Source organism: Bacillus rossius, chromosome 7 (genome assembly GCF_032445375.1).
Source record: "Bacillus rossius redtenbacheri isolate Brsri chromosome 7, Brsri_v3, whole genome shotgun sequence".
Classification (NCBI taxonomy): domain Eukaryota; kingdom Metazoa; phylum Arthropoda; class Insecta; order Phasmatodea; family Bacillidae; genus Bacillus; species Bacillus rossius.
Genome location: NC_086335.1, coordinates 50,116,434 through 50,134,892, shown reverse-complemented (window position 1 = coordinate 50,134,892; position 18,459 = coordinate 50,116,434). Strand labels below are relative to the sequence as shown.

The following is an 18,459-nucleotide window of genomic DNA, read 5'->3' as shown; positions in this document are numbered from 1 at the left end:
TTTTGATGCTATCAGTTGAAATAAAGATATCAAATAAATAAATATAGAAATTAAAAATGGTAGCGACGGTGGACTTTATTACTTATTTTATAAATATCGATATATTCTAAAATTGAACATTTTTGTAACAAACGTGATAAATTATATTTTCGGTTGTTCGATTGGGCCTTAAGTATTTTTTATCATTTCATCGTTTTTAAAATAATATTTGTTATACTATTTAGGATTAAAATAGTTTAGATGTATTGTTTTAATTATTGTCATATAACTTTTAGTGTAATATTGTTGGTACTTAAAAAGGGGTGGTTCGTAGCTCTTGTCAAATCTTTCAGTACGTCTTTGGTTTGTAATCCGTCATCGGTTGACCTGGATTGTAATTAATAATCAGGTAAGGTGTAAAAGGGTTTTAATACGTCGTAGTAATGATATTCATTTAGACTAAATAACGTAATTAATGTATTAGTGGAATAAATCATGAATAATTTGATTTAATACTGGTTGTGTTTCTGTTACAGACATGGATGGTTTCGTCGACAATTTTGGAGATGCCGATGCTGACCCAGCGGCAGAATTTCTTGCTCGTGAGCAAGACCAGCTTGCTGGTTTGGAAGATGAGTTAAAACCTGTCTCTTCGACACAACCTATTATAGGTATATACCTAATGCTAGTATTGGTTTATCCATTGAATGGAAGAAAAATATATGCATGTTTTAATTGGGCTGTTGACGTCTGTTACTCAGTTGGTACATTAGAATTTTGCCTAATTATCAACACACTGCGATTACGTATGCACTTAGTCAAGGAGGTTAGGTTTTAGAATCATTAGAATATATTTAAAATATTTATATGATAATTTGTTGACTTAGGTTTTGGAATGGAGTTTTTGCCATCAATAGATTAAAAATCATAACCATAATTATACATGATATCAACATGAAAGCGCTTATTTCATAACTTTTAACCTATTTTCGTCACATAATCTTTTCCGTATTCAAAGAAAATTACTTGTTGGGTATCATAAAGTTAACTTGATAGTGTTTTCTAGAATAATAGCTTTGTAAATTTCTATTTCAAGTGAATCTTTCTCAATATTCACTTATGATAAAAAAAAATCTTTGTCCCAGCTGTAATGTACTAACATTAAAAATACGTCATTTTGAAAACAACCTCGGCTACGATATTGCTGAGGATCTCTGGACAACCACATGATCAAGTTGCAGCTAGAATAAAGTAAACAGTTGGCCAGCGACAAGAGAATCAAAAATATCTAGCATGGAAAACAGTCTTGTCTATGCTATTAAAGCACAGTGAAAATAAACATCATTAGTTACATTACGGTAATGTTAAAAAATGTTACAATACCAAATGTTAACTAGTAAATGTGATAGAATTTTTTACCTAACTGAACCATTGAAACTGTCATTTCTGCTAAATTACTTGGCGTATTGCAATGTTTTACACAGTGATTAGGAAGAAGGTAAAGATATAAAAAAATGCATGTTCAAATTTTTGTTTACATTTTTTAATGCATCCCTGTGCTAATTAACCCTCTAAAAGCATCATTTTGAAACGCCAAGTGTTTTAATACTCGAGAGATTTTTCCGTTAGCATATACAGTTGGTTAGGTTAATTGCATTTCAAAATATTTAAAAACTGTTTAAATTATTAGTTAGGGCAATGGCATTAAAAACTTTGCAAAACCGTTTGATAGATTGGTCAAACCTATAAAAAAAAGTTGGTTAGTTTATTTTTGTGACAGTTAATATACTGTTAAGTCAGTTAAAAGGTTAGGTAATGAGGTTAGTGTGAAGTCACTATTGAAGGAAATTACCTTTTCTTGTATGGATGAATCCAAATAAAATTGATTTTCCTTAGGAGTTCAAAAATAGGGTCTGAAGCTCTGTAGTTCCTTGATTTTCTCTGAAAAGGGCTTGTTGAAATTAATACTAGATTCTGAAAATACTCAGTGGTGTGAAAAATGTCTAAGAAAATAATGCAGTGAAAGTCATCGTAAAAAGACATTCATTTTTAAATTATTAAAATTGCTTAGTGAAATATTACAGGAATGGAATAATTTTCTTTCGATAATTGCTTATTTTTAACATGTTCAACCACGTTTTTTGCTTCAATTTTGTTCTCAAGTACTGGGTTTATGAGGGTTCTGTTGAAATAAATAAAAAAAGATTTCTGCAAAAATTTCATAATTTTAAGGCATTGCAAATGTAGCTGACATAATTTATCAACCTTTTACTTAAAGAGCAAAAATTACCTAGGAAATAACTGATCTCAGGAATACTATGATAGGTATGTTACTTTAGAAATTAAATATCATTTTGTAGACAGATTTAATAATCACATTTAGACACTTATTTCTCCTTTCCCCTCCCCAACTAGCAGGTTTAAAGTTTCAGGAACTAAACTATAGGTACGTACTATGGAATGTTTAATAATTAAATTGCATTGGTGTAACCTACTGAATTAAGTTGACTAAACTTTACCAAACTCAAGAGTTATCGACCAGTTCTTCAGCTATGGCAAAATATGTGCGTACTGCCATCTGAAAAATACTTCTGAATCCATCAAGATTGATATTCAAATAATTTTTAAATAGAGAAAAAAAATTCACAGGCAACAAATAACAAAAACCACAATATAATGCATGTTCCTTTATTTTCTACATTTGATAAGCTGTTTACTAACTTTGAATTATTTATAAAATACTTAGCATGTAACTGTAAAATGAAGATAAAAAAAGAAAAATATTACCAGCTTAAATAAACTAAAAATATTAAAATCTATAATAAATGTATGTATGAATTTCAAAATATCACCTATATGGCACCTTGTGACCACAGATATAAATGTTGAAAGGGCCATATGGTAATGTAAATTTTGCCAACAAAATTGGTAACTGATTCTAACATCACATGCCTCTCAGCAAAATAACACAGGTTTATTTTCATAACCAGGAAAAAAATTTGAGTTTAGTTTGACGTTGACCAGGGCTATGCCCTCCCTAAGCCCGATGTGCCTCACACTGCTGCTGACCCCTTTTCCACCCACCGACACCCTCTATTTCAAACCTCCCGCCAACAAGTGTTTGTGTACGTGTGTTCGGTCGCCCTGCGCAAACCCTTTCAGCGCCCACCCCAACTGAAGCAGTGGAGACTGTATCTTTTTTAAATAATGTGCTAATACTTGAATATCTATAATATGTAATCCTTAAATCTAAATTAACTTGTCATTTTTAAAAGGTTTAAATAGTTATATGTTTAACTGTCTGTCATATCAATTTACTAACGTTAAGTTCAGCACTTCCTGCGGCCATGACACCCAGGGCCCGGGGCAGTCTCTTCCGTTCACCGTGCAGGGTAGGATGCATCTCAGCACCTAGTCGATTTCAACTTTTGCTCGCAACTGATCCGTTAACATACGCCGTCGTAACTATTTTTTAAACTTTTTTTATTATGCTTCGAGACCTACTGCGGTGGCAGACTGTGTAACTTAATTAATTAAAGCTCCCCAGAGCATTTTGGATTAATTGGCAGACTTGTGCTTTCTGTTAGTGTATATGTCGACGCCAATAAAACTCAATATTCACCCGTTGCACTCAATTCCCGACCACGAGTTTTCCAGCACAGAGACGGAGGTGTGTGGGGCGCCTCAAAACCCCACAAGCAGTAACATAGCGTGAGTGCTAGCAGGGGAAAGTCGAGCCTAGCTCCACATGGATCACGTCACGGCCCTGGGACAGTCTGTAGCCGGGTCCACGTGGTGGCACCCAAGGTATACAAGTACGCCGATTCGAAACCCCCTCTCACGACAAGTTAACTTTTTTCACATTAGTTGGTTAAAATGTGCAATTAGAAGGTAATAATAGCATCCAGAGTTAAGGTTTTTCCTTGTGGCATATTGCAATATTGTTAGTAGAAGTTGATTTGGAATATCTTGCATATGTATTATGATCTTCATTACTTTATTTTCATGAAAATACGAAACAATCCACTTAGACTGATGCATGTCTATGGTAAATAAATGACATTTTTACTGCAGAAATATAGCGTACATACCATTAATTTCTTTCAGGCTTTGTTTTTAGTATATTAAACCTAGAGGGTTTTTTTTCCCGATGAGTTCAAAAGTGCCATCAACAAATATAAACACCTAAGGACCTTAAGTCATTCTATTTTACTTGTTACCAGACATCCATTACCATTTAAGTATTTGGATTTTTCGAAATGTCATTATTATTTTCTCTTTATAATTTTTATTATGGGTTGCCTACCATAGTGAAATTCATATATATGTTGTGTGTTCAGTGTATATATGCATAAATAACTGACTCCTGACCTTTCAGAAATAGCATGGAGATAAAAATTAAATTATGTTATTATTAGGAATGTAGGGTTTTATGTTACATATATGGCTATGCACAGAAAGTATTATGGCCAGTGGATTTGAAGGACTCTGGAAATTGCGCAAAGTCTACTGATTTGTATCCAAAGAGTCATTTTCACGGTGTGCAAGATTTAAATATCGCCATTTTGTGAATAATTAACTAAAAAAAAATTTATGTCACTAATGTAGTCTGTTCATGGCAATAAAAAAGTTATTTTTCTACAATGTTTAGAAAATCCCACCATTCAGAAACTTTGAGCAGACTTAATGAACAATCTGTGTTCAATTTGCAAATTTTAGGTAACTTTTGTTGCAGACGGTGCTTTTCCAGTGGATGGTTCATTTCTTCCTCAAGATGTGAATCATCAAATCGATCCTGCGAGTAGCTTTGAAATGATTGACAGCTTCGGACAACAGAATGGCTTTCCATCAGCCATGGGCTCTGGTGAGTTATTATATGGATTAAATAATCATTCATTCCAATATGGGAAGCGATCAGCAGTGACAGACAAGTCATAACTTGTGTACAATTTTAATCTAATACATATGTAGTCACTTTTTATTACCTCCCAAAATCAATAACAAGGTTTTGAATGGGATTTGTAAAAAATATTGTAACAATTTGTAATTATTAAAACCAGATATTAAACACATCAGTATCATGTTAAGTAACAAAGATTGACTTCAGTAGAAGACAAGTGTTTATAGTTCAGTTTCTCAGAACTTTTGCCAAAAAGACTTACTATAATTTGAAGCAGAAATTAGCAAGTTCAGGCTTTTGTTATATGTTGTGCAAGTAAAGCCATATAGATTGAATTGATTGTGAAATGAAAATGTTGCAAACTAATTTGAAGTAGCCAGTGATATTTGTGAAGAATAATTAAAAATAATACATTGAACCAGATTTCAGTGCTGCTCACATCTGTTAGTATTATCTTTCTGTGGATGTAGCAGTTTTGAAAGAAAAATATTTCCATTAGTTTTCTGAATTCACTTCATAAATTGCAGTATCTTTATGCCAGCTAATTTCTAAGAATAAGAAAAATATCCTTCTTTGTGGGTGATGAAAAAACATAATTTCAGTAAAGGATCTGGGTGAAATTGAAAACTGTTCAGTTAAGTTTTATGATGAATTGATTTTTTTTTTTCCTTGTCATTACTATAATTGAGATCTTTTCCTGTAAGTTGGTCATGATAGCTCTTGCATGTTGTTGCTTTCCAAATTTTGTCTCTTGACAAAATATTAATGTCGTAGCTTTAAAAATTACTTTTTTGCATGGCCTTTAACATAAGCTCAAAAAATCACAATGTACATGAATGGTGAACAAAATTTGGAACTGAACACAAAATAAGTGTGTTATCATAAATTATCGACAATAGTCTTCAACTAATAATGACAAGAAATTGAAATTACTAGCCTAGCCTTAAAGACCATATTAACTTTTGATTGCTTATGTATGAATGTTTGTGAAAATTGCAATGACCAGTGTCTCTTTACTAGACAAGATTTTGTGGTGAAAAGTTCATACCATCCTATCCACCGACATGCAACTAAATTGTGAAATAAATCGGCATTTGTATTTAACAAAACTTTGAGTACCTACAGAAATTTTTGTCTCTTTTAATATATTAAATTTATTCATGTCATTTATTTAGCATGGAGATTGTACCTAAATATATGGACTAAATTGATATAACTTTTTTTTTGTGTATTTTAATTACTTCTTGTTTTACTTTACTGAAATTACTTAGTACATTATTAAAACATACAATTATGGCTTATTTCCATTGTTCAGATTCTGTGTACTGATTAGTTTTCTTTTTTGTGTGTGAAATTAGTACTATTTTGAAACCTTTTAGTTTTATATTTGGTGAATAATATATATTTGTTATAAATCAATTTTAACAACATTGGCCTTAAAATAAAACCATACAATATTGTCTCTGCTCATAACTAGCATGTGGATATCTGTGTTGTAGGTACTAGCTGCTGTTAATGCAGATTTACTACATGTTTGTTATTTATGTGTGTGCAATTGTGTGCTCTTATGCGATGCTCATGTTCTGAGGATGATTGTGTAGGTGATGAAATTGTAATGCTTTTCTTTCACTATTTTTACTACTGTCTACTACAATGTAACTTGCAGGTGAGTCTTTGCTTTCTTTTTCATTCATGAAACTTGTAAAGCTGTCTTGAGAGTCAACAAATTGTGATAGATAATTTTTATTTTCTGTGCCCAGTATTGAGGGTTTTATTATTATTATTATATTACATTCATTAAGTTTATTCAGATGAAATGAGTTGAAATTAATTTTATTGTATCGATGGAGTGTTGGTGCTTATCATTTTATTCACAGTACAATCTTTCACAATCTGTTTTATACACAGTACAATCTTGCACAATCTGTTTTCGGTCTTGAACATAGTTTTAATAATTATATTCTAATCTATAAAAGGAACAGAATAACTGTTCGAGAACATAAGAACATTATTGGTACTATGTATTCTGTAGGAATAATGTGGCTGAATTTAGCACAAAGATATACTACACACATCTAATCCTGCAGATTCAAATCTCTGACTGTTATCAAGTGTTTAATGTATTGATGTTGGAAAATTCAGAAATATGCTTTTTAAACTGCTCAGCTCTTCAAAACATGAACTGCCCTGAATGACATCATGGAGTAATGTCTCACAATTGGAGCAGCTATGACATAAAAATCATAATGTTGAGATTCTCCTCAGGCTGCCATACAGTAAGATGTCTTGTGTTACTCTGCACCTGTAGAGAATAGAAATATCACATTGTCAGGCTAGAGGAGTCTGCAACAAAAAACACTCCCAACATTTCTGAACGTCTATCGTTCAGTGCATCTGAGTAACAGTTCTTTTAGCGATTAGACCCCCCATTTTATAATTCTGCTGCAAGATATGACAGTATGCCAGATGTGTGATTTCACAGGTGGCTATGTCTGCGTTGTAGCTTGCCTATGCAACAGGTGCAGGTAGACTAGATAATGGCTGCAAGAATTTTAATAAGTCATCTGGAAAAGTTGATTTTGTACAAAATAATTTAGAAACATTAAGTATCATTGCTAAGCATTTGTCATAGTCATGTTGAATCTTCACGTATTCTAGAAATACATAAAAACACATGTACATATAATATACATACATGTGTATGCAAATGCACAATAAGTACATACATGTACATGCACAGGATAATTTAAGGGTGTGTGTTAGTTTCATTATAATTTTATAATTAATGCTTGTACTGGATCTAAGGCCGGAATTGCAATAGCCCATCATGTCCGTCCAATTTCCTCCCTTCCATCTTTCGTCCAGCAGGGGCCGGGCAATTACAACACTTTGCTTGTCTGTCATGATATTTTTCTGTTTCAATGCTGCTAACTGTTGGGAAAAAAATTTTAATTTTTTATTAAAATTCCTTTATAAATATATAAGTTTGACAATCATGTAAGTTATGCATGTGATAACTAATTAAACTTTTTTTTTCACTCTAGTATTTTTAACATGCTCAAGAGTTATTATGCGTTGTTAATTAAACTTCTGTGAATTGAAAGATTTTTGTTACAAAAACAGCCTGTAAAATATGTTTAAACGTAAGTTAAAAATAATATCTGAAACAGCTTGACAGTTAAACTTAAAAACCTTATAATATAACAAACCTTGCAGACATTGGGAGATTAAAATGTAATCCGTCAGAAGTATGAAGTTAACAAATTTTTGACAGATTGACCCATGAAATTATTTGCTCATCTTTTTGACTGCGGTTCTTGTGATTGATGGACGCAGGTGATAAGACTGTTGTAATTCCTGCTTAAGCTTCTAATCTGCATGTTACTTCCAACTAAGCTGTTGGTCATGATTCAGGTTTGAACAGCATGTCTCGTGTATTTACTTGGTGTTATCGATACTTCTTATACTATCAAAACTTTCTCGGCCATCAAGCATCTTGAATGCTGGAGCTAACTGTGTGTAGTGCGTATAACTACTTTCCTAACCGTAGCAGCATGTACAAACGTGTTGCATTGCTTTAATGGTGCATTGTTTCCTCTTGTATTTAGAAGGAGAGAATTCTACCCCTGAAGAGAGGGTAGCCACCGAGCTGGATGAGGGTGAGTACACACTAGACAGCTTCTTGCACTGCTGCATGTTGCTGGCTTGGCCCCTCTGAGTGCTGGCCTCTTTCTTGTGTGGAGTGAACTAGCTGCACTGTCTTACTTGCACACGTACAGTGTAAGCAATCTAAACTTGGTCATAGTGCATTTTGATAGTAGCACATTTTAGTGCAATGCTATATTCTTAATCCTACACATATTGGACCTTGGTCATGAGTGCATTTTGATAGTAGCACATTTTAGTGCAATGCTATATTCTTAATCCTACACATATTGGACCTTGGTCATGCTGGTTTAGCGATTTTGCCAGATTACCGAACATCAACATAGGTTTAATGGGAATACCGAAGAAAAATTAATATGTTTTACAGTGATATTTAAAACAAGTAGTCATAAGCTGCTATGTGGCAAGAAAAAAAATGCACATGAGCGATAGCGCAGCTCAGTGGTTGGGACGGGATTGGCTCGATCAGATTGCAGATTGTTTCAAACAGTAGAATTGGGAGTAAAGAACGTAGACTGTACATACCTTTATAAATAAAATAAAACTAAATTGGTTCTCTTGAGAAAAAAAAATAGTTAGCACACAAACTTGTACTGCCCATTTCCTTTGCACACTAGCTATTACTGGAACTGCTGTTCACTTTCTCAAGAAAGAAGCCCTTACGCTATTGGTTATGTTGGTGGTTGGTTCTCTCTTTGTCTGTTACTGATGCAGAACTTCTTGCTTGCATGCAGCTGTGATTGGGGAGCCTGCAATCGTCGACAAGCCACAGAGTAAGTTAACACCTTTCGCTTTTCTAATTGCTTTCTATTGCTTAATGGAAGAGTGTACATTTACATTTCATGTTCAGTCTCTTGAGGCAGCTTATTCAAAGCACTGTCAAACTTCTTACAGAAATAATTTCTGATATATTTGAAATGTTGGTTTTGTTTATTATTTCATAACATTACTGAATTTTAAGTTTGTTTTTTTCCTTTCCTATTTTGTGTACACACAGCATTAGTGCACACACAATTTTCATCCTTGAATTGGTCAGTTTTTAAGTGTTGACATTGGTTGTGTAAAAAAAATGCTTTGGTAATGTTTGCATTTAAGATGGATTTCCATCTCCTGCACCAGCTGTTTCCAAGCCTGTAGTCAAAGAAGAGCCAGAGAAGATCAAGAAGTGGCGTGAAGAACAGAAGAAACGTCTCGAAGAGAAGGGTTCGTGTCCTTTTGCATGCCTTGGTTTCTCATAAATAAGGAAATTGCTTGTCTTAATGCGGGGTTATCATGCTGAATAAATAATTGGCATGTTTACAAAATACGTTTGACGTGTTTAGACAAGGCTCATCTCCTAAATTGTTTTATCACACGAGCACAATTATTGGTTCTACCTTTACAACATAACAGATCTTTGTTTCCTTATTTCATTAGAGCTCCTTAGAAATAATCTGACTTATTGGATTTAGTTGTGTTAAAATTATCCTGTGCTACTGTGGTTGATTTTGTTGTCACTGATAATTTGCTAAAGAAATAATTGTCATTTAAGGTGCTTATTTTGTCTTTAGTTTTGCCTATTTGGTAAGCTCTGCCTTCACCCTTAAAAAGTATGCCTGAACACTTCTCAAACTTCATGTGTGTTAGTTATTATTTATGTAAGATATGTTTACATGCACACAGAATAATATTTCTCAGAAAGTTGTTCAGTTTTGATGTTGGAATGAAAGATCATAATTAAAGTTTCTTGTTTTTGGTTAATAAGGCTATTTGACCAAACTTGTATTTTCTTTTTTATTTATATTAGTGACACTGAAGAAATCTTTTGGCACAATACTATGAAAGAAAGAGAACTAAGTGAATATCCTAAACAGTGTTCTAAGTATGAAGGGAAATAAATGCATTTAAAATATTTTTTTAATATTGAAAATGCGGTTTTCTTGATGATTTAAGACTAATTTATATCTTGCCAAAATAATCCTTATCGAGCTAGACAGTAATATTTTGCTGGTATGCAATATGGTGTTTGGGCCTGTGTGATCAATGTATCTCGTCCACAGTCCTGATGTGCGGGAGATAGGGAAGAGCACATATTGAGCAGGCATTGAAGTGAAGCAGCTTTTATTTTGCAACTTTTTCTCTCTTTATTTGCACAATGTGGTGGTTGGTTGTTTACATCTGTAGCTATGGTGTTAGTCCTCAGTTTGGTGACAGTAATTCCAGTCTGAAATACATAAGACTCTGGTATTAATTTCAAGAACAGCTGATACACATGCGACATACACAGCTTGTAGCAACCCACACTACTGTCCTTCCCACTATCTAAATGAGTTTTATTAAAGATTTATTATGTTGTCTGATATGATTTAAACAATGATTTATCCTTTTTGAGAAGTATTTGTCTGTTTGCAGTGTGTTTTATAATCATAATTTACACTTTCATGCTTTTCTGTGTATTTCCTTGCATTATGATAAATGATAAATAATGATAAATATGCCACTTTAAGTTATTTTTATGTTTTTTAGTTGTGTAGTTACATTTTTGTGCTTTTATGTGTATTTTTAAGTATTGCTTGTTTTTTTAATTAATGTTCACATAAATGTCAATAGTGGTATTCTTTTTTCTTTTTCTTTTCTCCCCACCATGGCCTTTTGTTTGAAAACTGCCTGATGCAATAGTTTTCCAGTCATGAAGAATTACAGATGCTTGAGCGTGAGATAAAGGACTAGTGACTTATTACGTTATTACCATGAGCCAGTATTGGTTGTTCTTGTGATTAGGTGGAAGGTGAATTACATGCACATCCTTGTTTACTCTGAAGAGAAGGGCGGTCATGGCAGCAGTCAGCGTTTGTATGAGGTAGCGATATGTCGCGGGTCAAGGGGTAGCTCAGATTTAATCAAATATGTATTGTGGTGAAGAGAGAATTTTGCTGCTGTTGTCTGTGCTTCTCGAACGAAACCTTTAACGGAACTTTTAATTAGAATTCGTTAGACCACAGTCGCCACTTACAGCTCACAATGATGAAGGTACTTTGTCTTTGTTCTGAGTAATTTTCCTTCAGCTTGTACTGCGAGTTACAAGTAACCAAAGGATTTATTTACAATTGGTATTTAATATTAATTTTTTGGTACCTACGAACGGTAAATTTGTGTTTTGGTGTCGCTGGTGGTTGGAAAATGGTGGCCATGGTTACATGGATATTTTAAAGTATTAATAAAAAAAACTTTATGTAATTTTGTGTCTGAGACATTATTTTAGTAATCAATCAACAGTAACTGTTGTTTAGCAACTAAATATTTTTTTTCAGGACCCGACTAATTTAAGTGTTCATAAGTGTGTACTCTAGACCAAACATTGAGCTCGCTATGTCTGGAGTATTACAAGCTCAATTGGTACGTGGTATGTGGATTTGTTTCACTCCCTTTTCTCCTCAACTTTGCACTCCCCTCATCTAAAAACAGACTTAATACTTCAAGTGCATACTTTCCTTAGCTCTGTATGGGAAGTGACATTTTTGTTACTTGTGAAAGGCAGCTGGATTCTCTCATCCCATTCAGTTTCGGGTGGTGGTTTTCTCTTGCAATTTTCGTAATCTCTATATTATTTTTCATAGATGCCAACGAAGAGACGCGTAAGGAAGAAATGCGTTTGGCGGCAAAGAAGGAATTGGAAGAGTGGTATCGTCATCATGAAGAGCAGATAACGAGAACAAAGACAGCAAACAGGTATGAATGTGTTTGTGTTCTGAGTACAGACTCGTGTGATAATTTGCAAAACTTGTCTGCCACATTCAGTATTTTAAAGACCTGCAAAGTTTGTGTTATTTTCTGGTACCAGGCTAGACTCCACACTCGTACACAAGTAAGTCAACCGTTTCTGTTCATTGGCTGTTACGATGTACTAAAAGTATTTGTCAAGCTATGGCTTAAATTTAAAAAAGAAATATTAAAAAAAATTTGTCTGTGCACTTGCTATTCAAATTAACATATAGTACGTGTATTTGATTAAAATTTGACTTACAGCATCAAAAAAAAATTGAAATATTTTTGAAGTTATACTTCTTTAGACACATGAAAAAGTGATGAGAATGAATTTTTATGATGTGAATTCAGCATGGAACAAAAATTTACAGAATGAAAAAAAGGCTACATACAAATAAAATTTATAATTGTGCTTTTAAATCTTATACAGTAAACTCTCGCAAATCCGTGGGTGTCGGGGATTTATGACCTTCGGATTTTTGAAAACTTCGGATTTTTGAAAAAATTTCATTAAAATACAAAAAAAATTCTAAAAGATAAGATGGTAGTCAATGAACATGTAATACTACCACAGGACGTCATAATAAACAAGACACTTGAGAAGTTAACAGAATGGTACGTAAGCAATACCAGTATAGTCCATTCATAGTAAATGAAGCACCCGAGAAATTTTTTTTTCCTGAAAATTTACAGCCTGGCCTGATTAAATTTAACACACCCATTTATTCAAGTTGGTAGTAAATTGTGTAAAAAGTAATTTAAAGTCATCTTAAATTAAATTAATGGCACCCGAAGTCGCACTTTGATGTGAAAGAGCTAGGCGTAGCAATGTGGCGTGCGCTGAAACGGGAAGCCCCTTGATAAGGGGAAGTGAATTTAGGAGGGGCGGGAGAGAGAAGCGATACGTAGCTGGCAAGAGACTCAAGGCCACTCCCTCACAGACACACGGCCAGTCCAGTTAAACTAAAGAGAAACGGGAGAAATAAAAAAAAAAATCATTAGTTAATTGTACACTAGAACCATCAAAAAATATGAAATTTTGGCACAAAACAAAAATAATCGGGGAAAAAATGGTAAAACTCACAATAAAAGCTTATACAAAGCTATTATTTAACATGCAGCATATATTTTGTGTTGGTTTATAGTGCACTTACTAATGTTCGTATAAGAAGAGAAAAAAAATTGGACAGTCCGTTTAAAAACACGGCAGCAGTAGCTTGTGCGACGTAAGTGGGAGTGCGAGAATCTCGTCTAGACAGGCTGGCGGCTGCAAAGGCAGCGGATGCATGACGTCATACGGCTTACCTCTCCCTCCCAGACAACAAACCATCTCTCTCCCTCTCTCCAGCCCTCTAGCCATTTTCTGCGTGTGAAACTGTCAACATCCTTCCTCCCCTACTCCACACTGCATGCGACGAAACTACAGTCGTGTGCCGCGCACAGCTAGGAAACTTGTCACTGGCAACATGTTTCACACACTGACACACGGTGCCCAGAGCTTCAGGAAAACCTACGCGATTTCCAACCTACTCTAAATATCCGACAGGAGTCTGTTTACGAAAAGCATTTAAGAATTTGCTAATGCCCAACTGTTTTTTTATATCGGATTAAGAGGAGTTAAAATGGCTAAAAGGCATGGTTTTGAAGTTTTAGGTGTAAAAAACCGTTAAAAAATTTCTTGAAAGCACCAGAGGAAAAGGCATTACACCTTTATCTTTATTTTCCCGCCATATAATGTTACGGTCACCGCTCAAATTTCACAGTTATCTGACGGGAACGAGATGACTGCGCGCCAGTTCAGAGCCTTTTACCGCGCTATAAATATCAGTGAGCGTCGCTCTTATCATCCACTGAGAATAGTGATACATACATCTAAACAGTAACGATCATGTCACTTCGGAAATACCCCGGATTTCTGAGAACTTCGGATTCTCGGGCCACGGACTGGCGAGAGTTTACTGTACTTAGCAATTGATGTTGGAATAATGGTCCTTATAATTAAAAACATTTATTTATTGTAAATAAGAGATAGGAATTAGGTTAATAAACTTTTTAAATGTTACTGTATGTATAATTTATTTGCATTATAAATTATTGAAAAAAAATTTTAATTAAATAATTTTATAAGTGTTCATATTAATATTTAATACTGAGTATTTAATTTTTTTAATTTGATTGAATTTATAATTTTATAATATTATTCCAGTACTTTTATTTTATTTAAATTAGTTATTGCATATTAAACTTAATTTTTTACATGCCAAGTAATTAAAACTTAATGAGAATACATAAGTAGGTGCACCCTTTTTTCTGCAGTCTTGCTATTCAAATTCAATATTAATATTAAAGATTTTTTTTTGTGGTTGAATAGGAGTTGAACTAAAAAATCTTACATTCACTCATGCCTACTAAATACTGTTGCCAAGGTTTTATTATGCACCATTTGTAAGCTGTAAGGTGGCTTCATACTGTCATTGTGATTCCATTGTGTTATAGGATCAAACCAGTTATCATGCTGATAACTGAAATTTTAGTTTTAGGGTTGGTGCGTTTAAATAAGTGTTGAAAAAGTGTGTGATCAACTTACTCATTTTTTAATTTTTTTTCTTTTGTATTTGCTAACTCAGGGAAGCTGCTAAGTGAGTACAGTATTTTTACTATATAAATGAATATAGTATGTGTATTTTTAAAACTGCTTTGTTTTTTTAAACAAATCTGTAATTCTCTAATTGTTGTATTTAAGTGTTTGCGGCAGTGCGTGAGGTGAGGTTGGTGCTGCAGGAACGCGGAGAAGCAGTTCGTGGCAGAGGCCGGGGAGATCGAGCCGGGCACGGAGTGGGAGCGGATCGCCAAGCTGTGCGAGTTCAACCCCAAGTCGAGCAAGACGAGCCGGGACGTGTCGCGCATGCGCTCCATCATCCTGCAGCTGAAGCAGGCCCCGCCCACGAAGAAGGCTTGAAAGCCGGGCCGTCCCTTCCGACAGTCTCATCTCGTGTTTCGAACTGCAGGCGGGCGCCCGTCAGCGTCAGCAGAGTGAACCATGTGCGAAACAACTATTGTATGTAGAAGTTGTGAATAATCTTTGTTTTCAAAATATCAATTATGTATATTGTTGAAGTTAACCGTAAAATATTTGTACGCAGGGCTCTAACTCGGCTCTCTTCGAGAGTGATATTATGGAACAGTGGTTGCACCTGAATCCTTAACTGTTGTAAAAACCGTAAATTATTTGTTTCGTCACCTCCGGAAGTGTTTGTCACGTTCTCATTTTGTATAAATATTTATGGCAGATATTATTTTGTGTTCGTATTTGGTACATCAGTATGTTCTAAATAAATATATCACAGATTCTTAGAATGGATATTTTAGTTGTATTTGCTTTATGTTTGGGGGTTGAAGTTTATGAAGCATTATGTATTACCTCTTGTAAAGTATACTGAAGGTTTTTCTCATGTGCAATTAAATTAAGAATTACTATAAGCCTTGAGCAAGAGGTACATGGTGTTTATAGCATCATGATGGTATGCTCATAATTTTAGTTAAGAGGTACATCACACAGAAATCTAGAAAAGCAAAAATTGTAGAACAGAATCCCTAGGGTAATAAATGCTGATGTTTCTATGTGTGTTGTATGTGCCGTAAGCACTGGTGTGTAGATTTTGAAATAATTTTTTTTTACACTTCAGTTATTTTTTTGTTTAGCTTGTTTGCCTGTGGGACTCTAGATTAGTTGATATAAATAGTTATAACTATTGGTTTAATAGCAGTTTGGAAGGCTTCCTAACCCACAGTACTGATTCACTGTGAAGATTGCAACTGTTTTGACTATCATTTTGAAATTTACAAACTTCTGAAAATAAATTTAAAAACAAACCCTGCCCCTCCCCTCATTTTTTTTACCAACTTTGATATTGGGCAATGCCAGTGTCTTTTATTAGGTGGGAAACTATATACATTCCAAAAAATTGGGGATTTTGGAAATTTAGCACAGGTGTAATTTTTCGAATTCAACTATGGAGGATTTGTTTTTCTTGCACATAAATTAGTTTTATGGGTGACTACAAATTTATGAATTATTGAATATTCATGATTGTCATAGTATCAAGTGTTAACCCCGTGGTCTGTTTAGCTGATCTTGCCATGTCTTCGGTCCTCCCATTCTCCTGGATTGATATTAATTTAAAGAAATAAAAAATAATTTTTGAAGTTCTGATTCATTCACTTTTGGTATTTACATTTTTTCTATGATTTCAAACAAAGGTAGAACCTTTTGCTACTGTTTTTTAAATGCAGTGTTTAGTTGGGCCAGTAATCTGCAAATACTTATTTCAGCCTACACATCATTAATGAGGATAAAATATTTGTGAATATATGTTTGCTTTTTTTTTTTACAATAGCTCATTTCCATTTCTGCTTCCTTTGTCTTGAATGCTTCTTACTTAAAAATCTTAACTTTAATTTTACTTGTGAAGACTCCAAAAAGTTTATTTTTTCTTTGCAGTGCAATATGTTTTGAAGGCAACTTCTAAAAATTATATCAAGAAATTGATAAAATAACCTGGTCAAAAAATTATGTTATAGAGATAGTTCTTGTGTTAAAGGTATTCAGTGAAGTTAATTGTTGTTGAAACAATTTCATGTAAATATAAAATTAATAAAAATAGGTTTTGAAGATCAACCTTGCCTTACTCCCTTCTATGCATTCTGTCTATTTCGTAATTACTAAAAAAAGTCAGCATTTAAGGGAAATGGTGAAAAGTTTAAAAGGTGAAAGGAACTAGCATTTTCAAAACCATTCCTGGTGTTAGAACAGTGCATCTTTTTTGATATATACAAATATATTTTTACTACAGTTACATCAAAATTAGCTACTTATTCTGTATTCTGAGAGGAGTGCTGTTTCAGAGGGTTCGACATTTGGTTTCTAGAATAGAATCTAGTACAAGCATTTAGATGCCTATATAACTTTTAAATAAGTACAGATTTGAATGCCTAAAAATTAGTCCTATGGAATTGGTTTCAAACTAATGAAAGCTTATTTTCTGGCTTCAGTGTTGACATTGTACCTCCTATGATGGTAAAGCATGGTCTCCACCCCGCTAGTACCATTCCCCACTGGCGGAACGCACCGTCTAGTCCGCACGAGTCAAGTTAACAATTGTGTCCGCAACTAAAGTGCTCTGTGCTTTGTGTTAGGCACCTGTAAGTGTACCAGGCACCTGTAAGTGTACCAGTGTATTTAATTCCTGTGATAATTTATGTAGTCCTAAGTACTTCAAGTATGTGTGTGACACTTAAACAGTACCTGGTTTCACGAATGCCTTAATATCTTGAGGCCCCAGGCCAGGTTTATCACGTAGTCCTCTCTGAGTGTATTTAACAATATAGTCTGGCTCCAGGTAACGGAGTAGCCCACTACGAACAGTCTTTGGTTTGACAGGTGGTTTACAAATAATTTCCGTATAGATAATGAACACACATTTAGACCTTCTGTCAGTCGTTTCCCACATGGTTAATTTAACTAAGTAAATGTAAGATGATTAGATGTTCAATTTGACGTCTGGTATTTATTATTGCTTTATGAATGTGACGCGCGAGGGTGCTGTCACTCCCTTATCCAGTCGCTTCCCTCTTGTTGCAATCTTCAGGAGTTCGCGGTACAAGGCGGACATGACTTCCACGCGTGGAAGCTGTAACGCTTGCATTACCGAGTTCTGCGTGCCAGTAAATCTTATTAATCAACCGAAACCTTCGGTACACTTAATTCACCACAAATGCATGGACCAGTTTGTAGTGCAGGGCGTGACCACTTGCTGTAACTTCTCCTTCGCTGCACGTTTTAAAGAGTACAGGGCCGACTGATTCGGATCGCAATCTTTCTGTAGCGGGACGGCCACCAGAAGGCATAGTCGAGTAATAAGTGAAACATGTGTTGAACAGTGTTTCCAGTGTATTTTGTAGCATACAGACTCTGGCTTAGTATCTGCCCATCGGCTCATGTGAATAAAACCACACCCACAAAAATGTTTTATACAGTAGTTCTTCGCCAAACCTACTTGCGAATCGACTACCTATGCGGAGAAGGGAGCTCTCAAGGATGTCGTTAGTAGGGCCTCAGGAAGAACAACCTCGAAAAGACAGCTGAGTCGTGGACCATTCAGCCCATGTGG

At 34.5% G+C, this 18,459-nt stretch overlaps 1 protein-coding gene across 3 annotated transcripts; it reads left to right on the top strand.

Moving 5' to 3' along the window:
* Nucleotides 1-278: 278 nt before the first annotated feature.
* LOC134533999 (clathrin light chain) lies at nt 279-16,967 on the top strand. Of its 3 annotated transcripts, XM_063371886.1 has the most exons (8): nt 279-388; nt 516-650; nt 4,715-4,843; nt 8,488-8,538; nt 9,280-9,318; nt 9,641-9,748; nt 12,142-12,253; nt 15,071-16,967. In XM_063371886.1, the coding sequence occupies exons 2-8, from the start codon at nt 518-520 to the stop codon at nt 15,246-15,248; spliced, it is 750 nt and encodes a 249-aa protein (XP_063227956.1). In that variant the 5' UTR covers nt 279-388; nt 516-517; the 3' UTR covers nt 15,249-16,967. The 3 variants fall into 3 exon arrangements, with proteins under 3 accessions (XP_063227956.1, XP_063227957.1, XP_063227958.1); XM_063371887.1 differs by lacking the exon at nt 9,280-9,318; XM_063371888.1 differs by lacking the exons at nt 8,488-8,538; nt 9,280-9,318.
* The last annotated feature ends 1,492 nt before the right edge of the window (nt 16,968-18,459 follow it).

Bases quoted from the DNA above. Each gene is read 5' to 3' on its own strand.
- LOC134533999 (XM_063371886.1), top strand. From the start codon at position 518: ATGGATGGTTTCGTCGACAATTTTGGAGATGCCGATGCTGACCCAGCG. The intron at 4,844-8,487 runs GTGAGTTATTAT...TCTTGTATTTAG, and splicing joins TCCATCAGCCATGGGCTCTG to AAGGAGAGAATTCTACCCCT. The intron at 9,319-9,640 runs GTAAGTTAACAC...TTTGCATTTAAG, and splicing joins AATCGTCGACAAGCCACAGA to ATGGATTTCCATCTCCTGCA.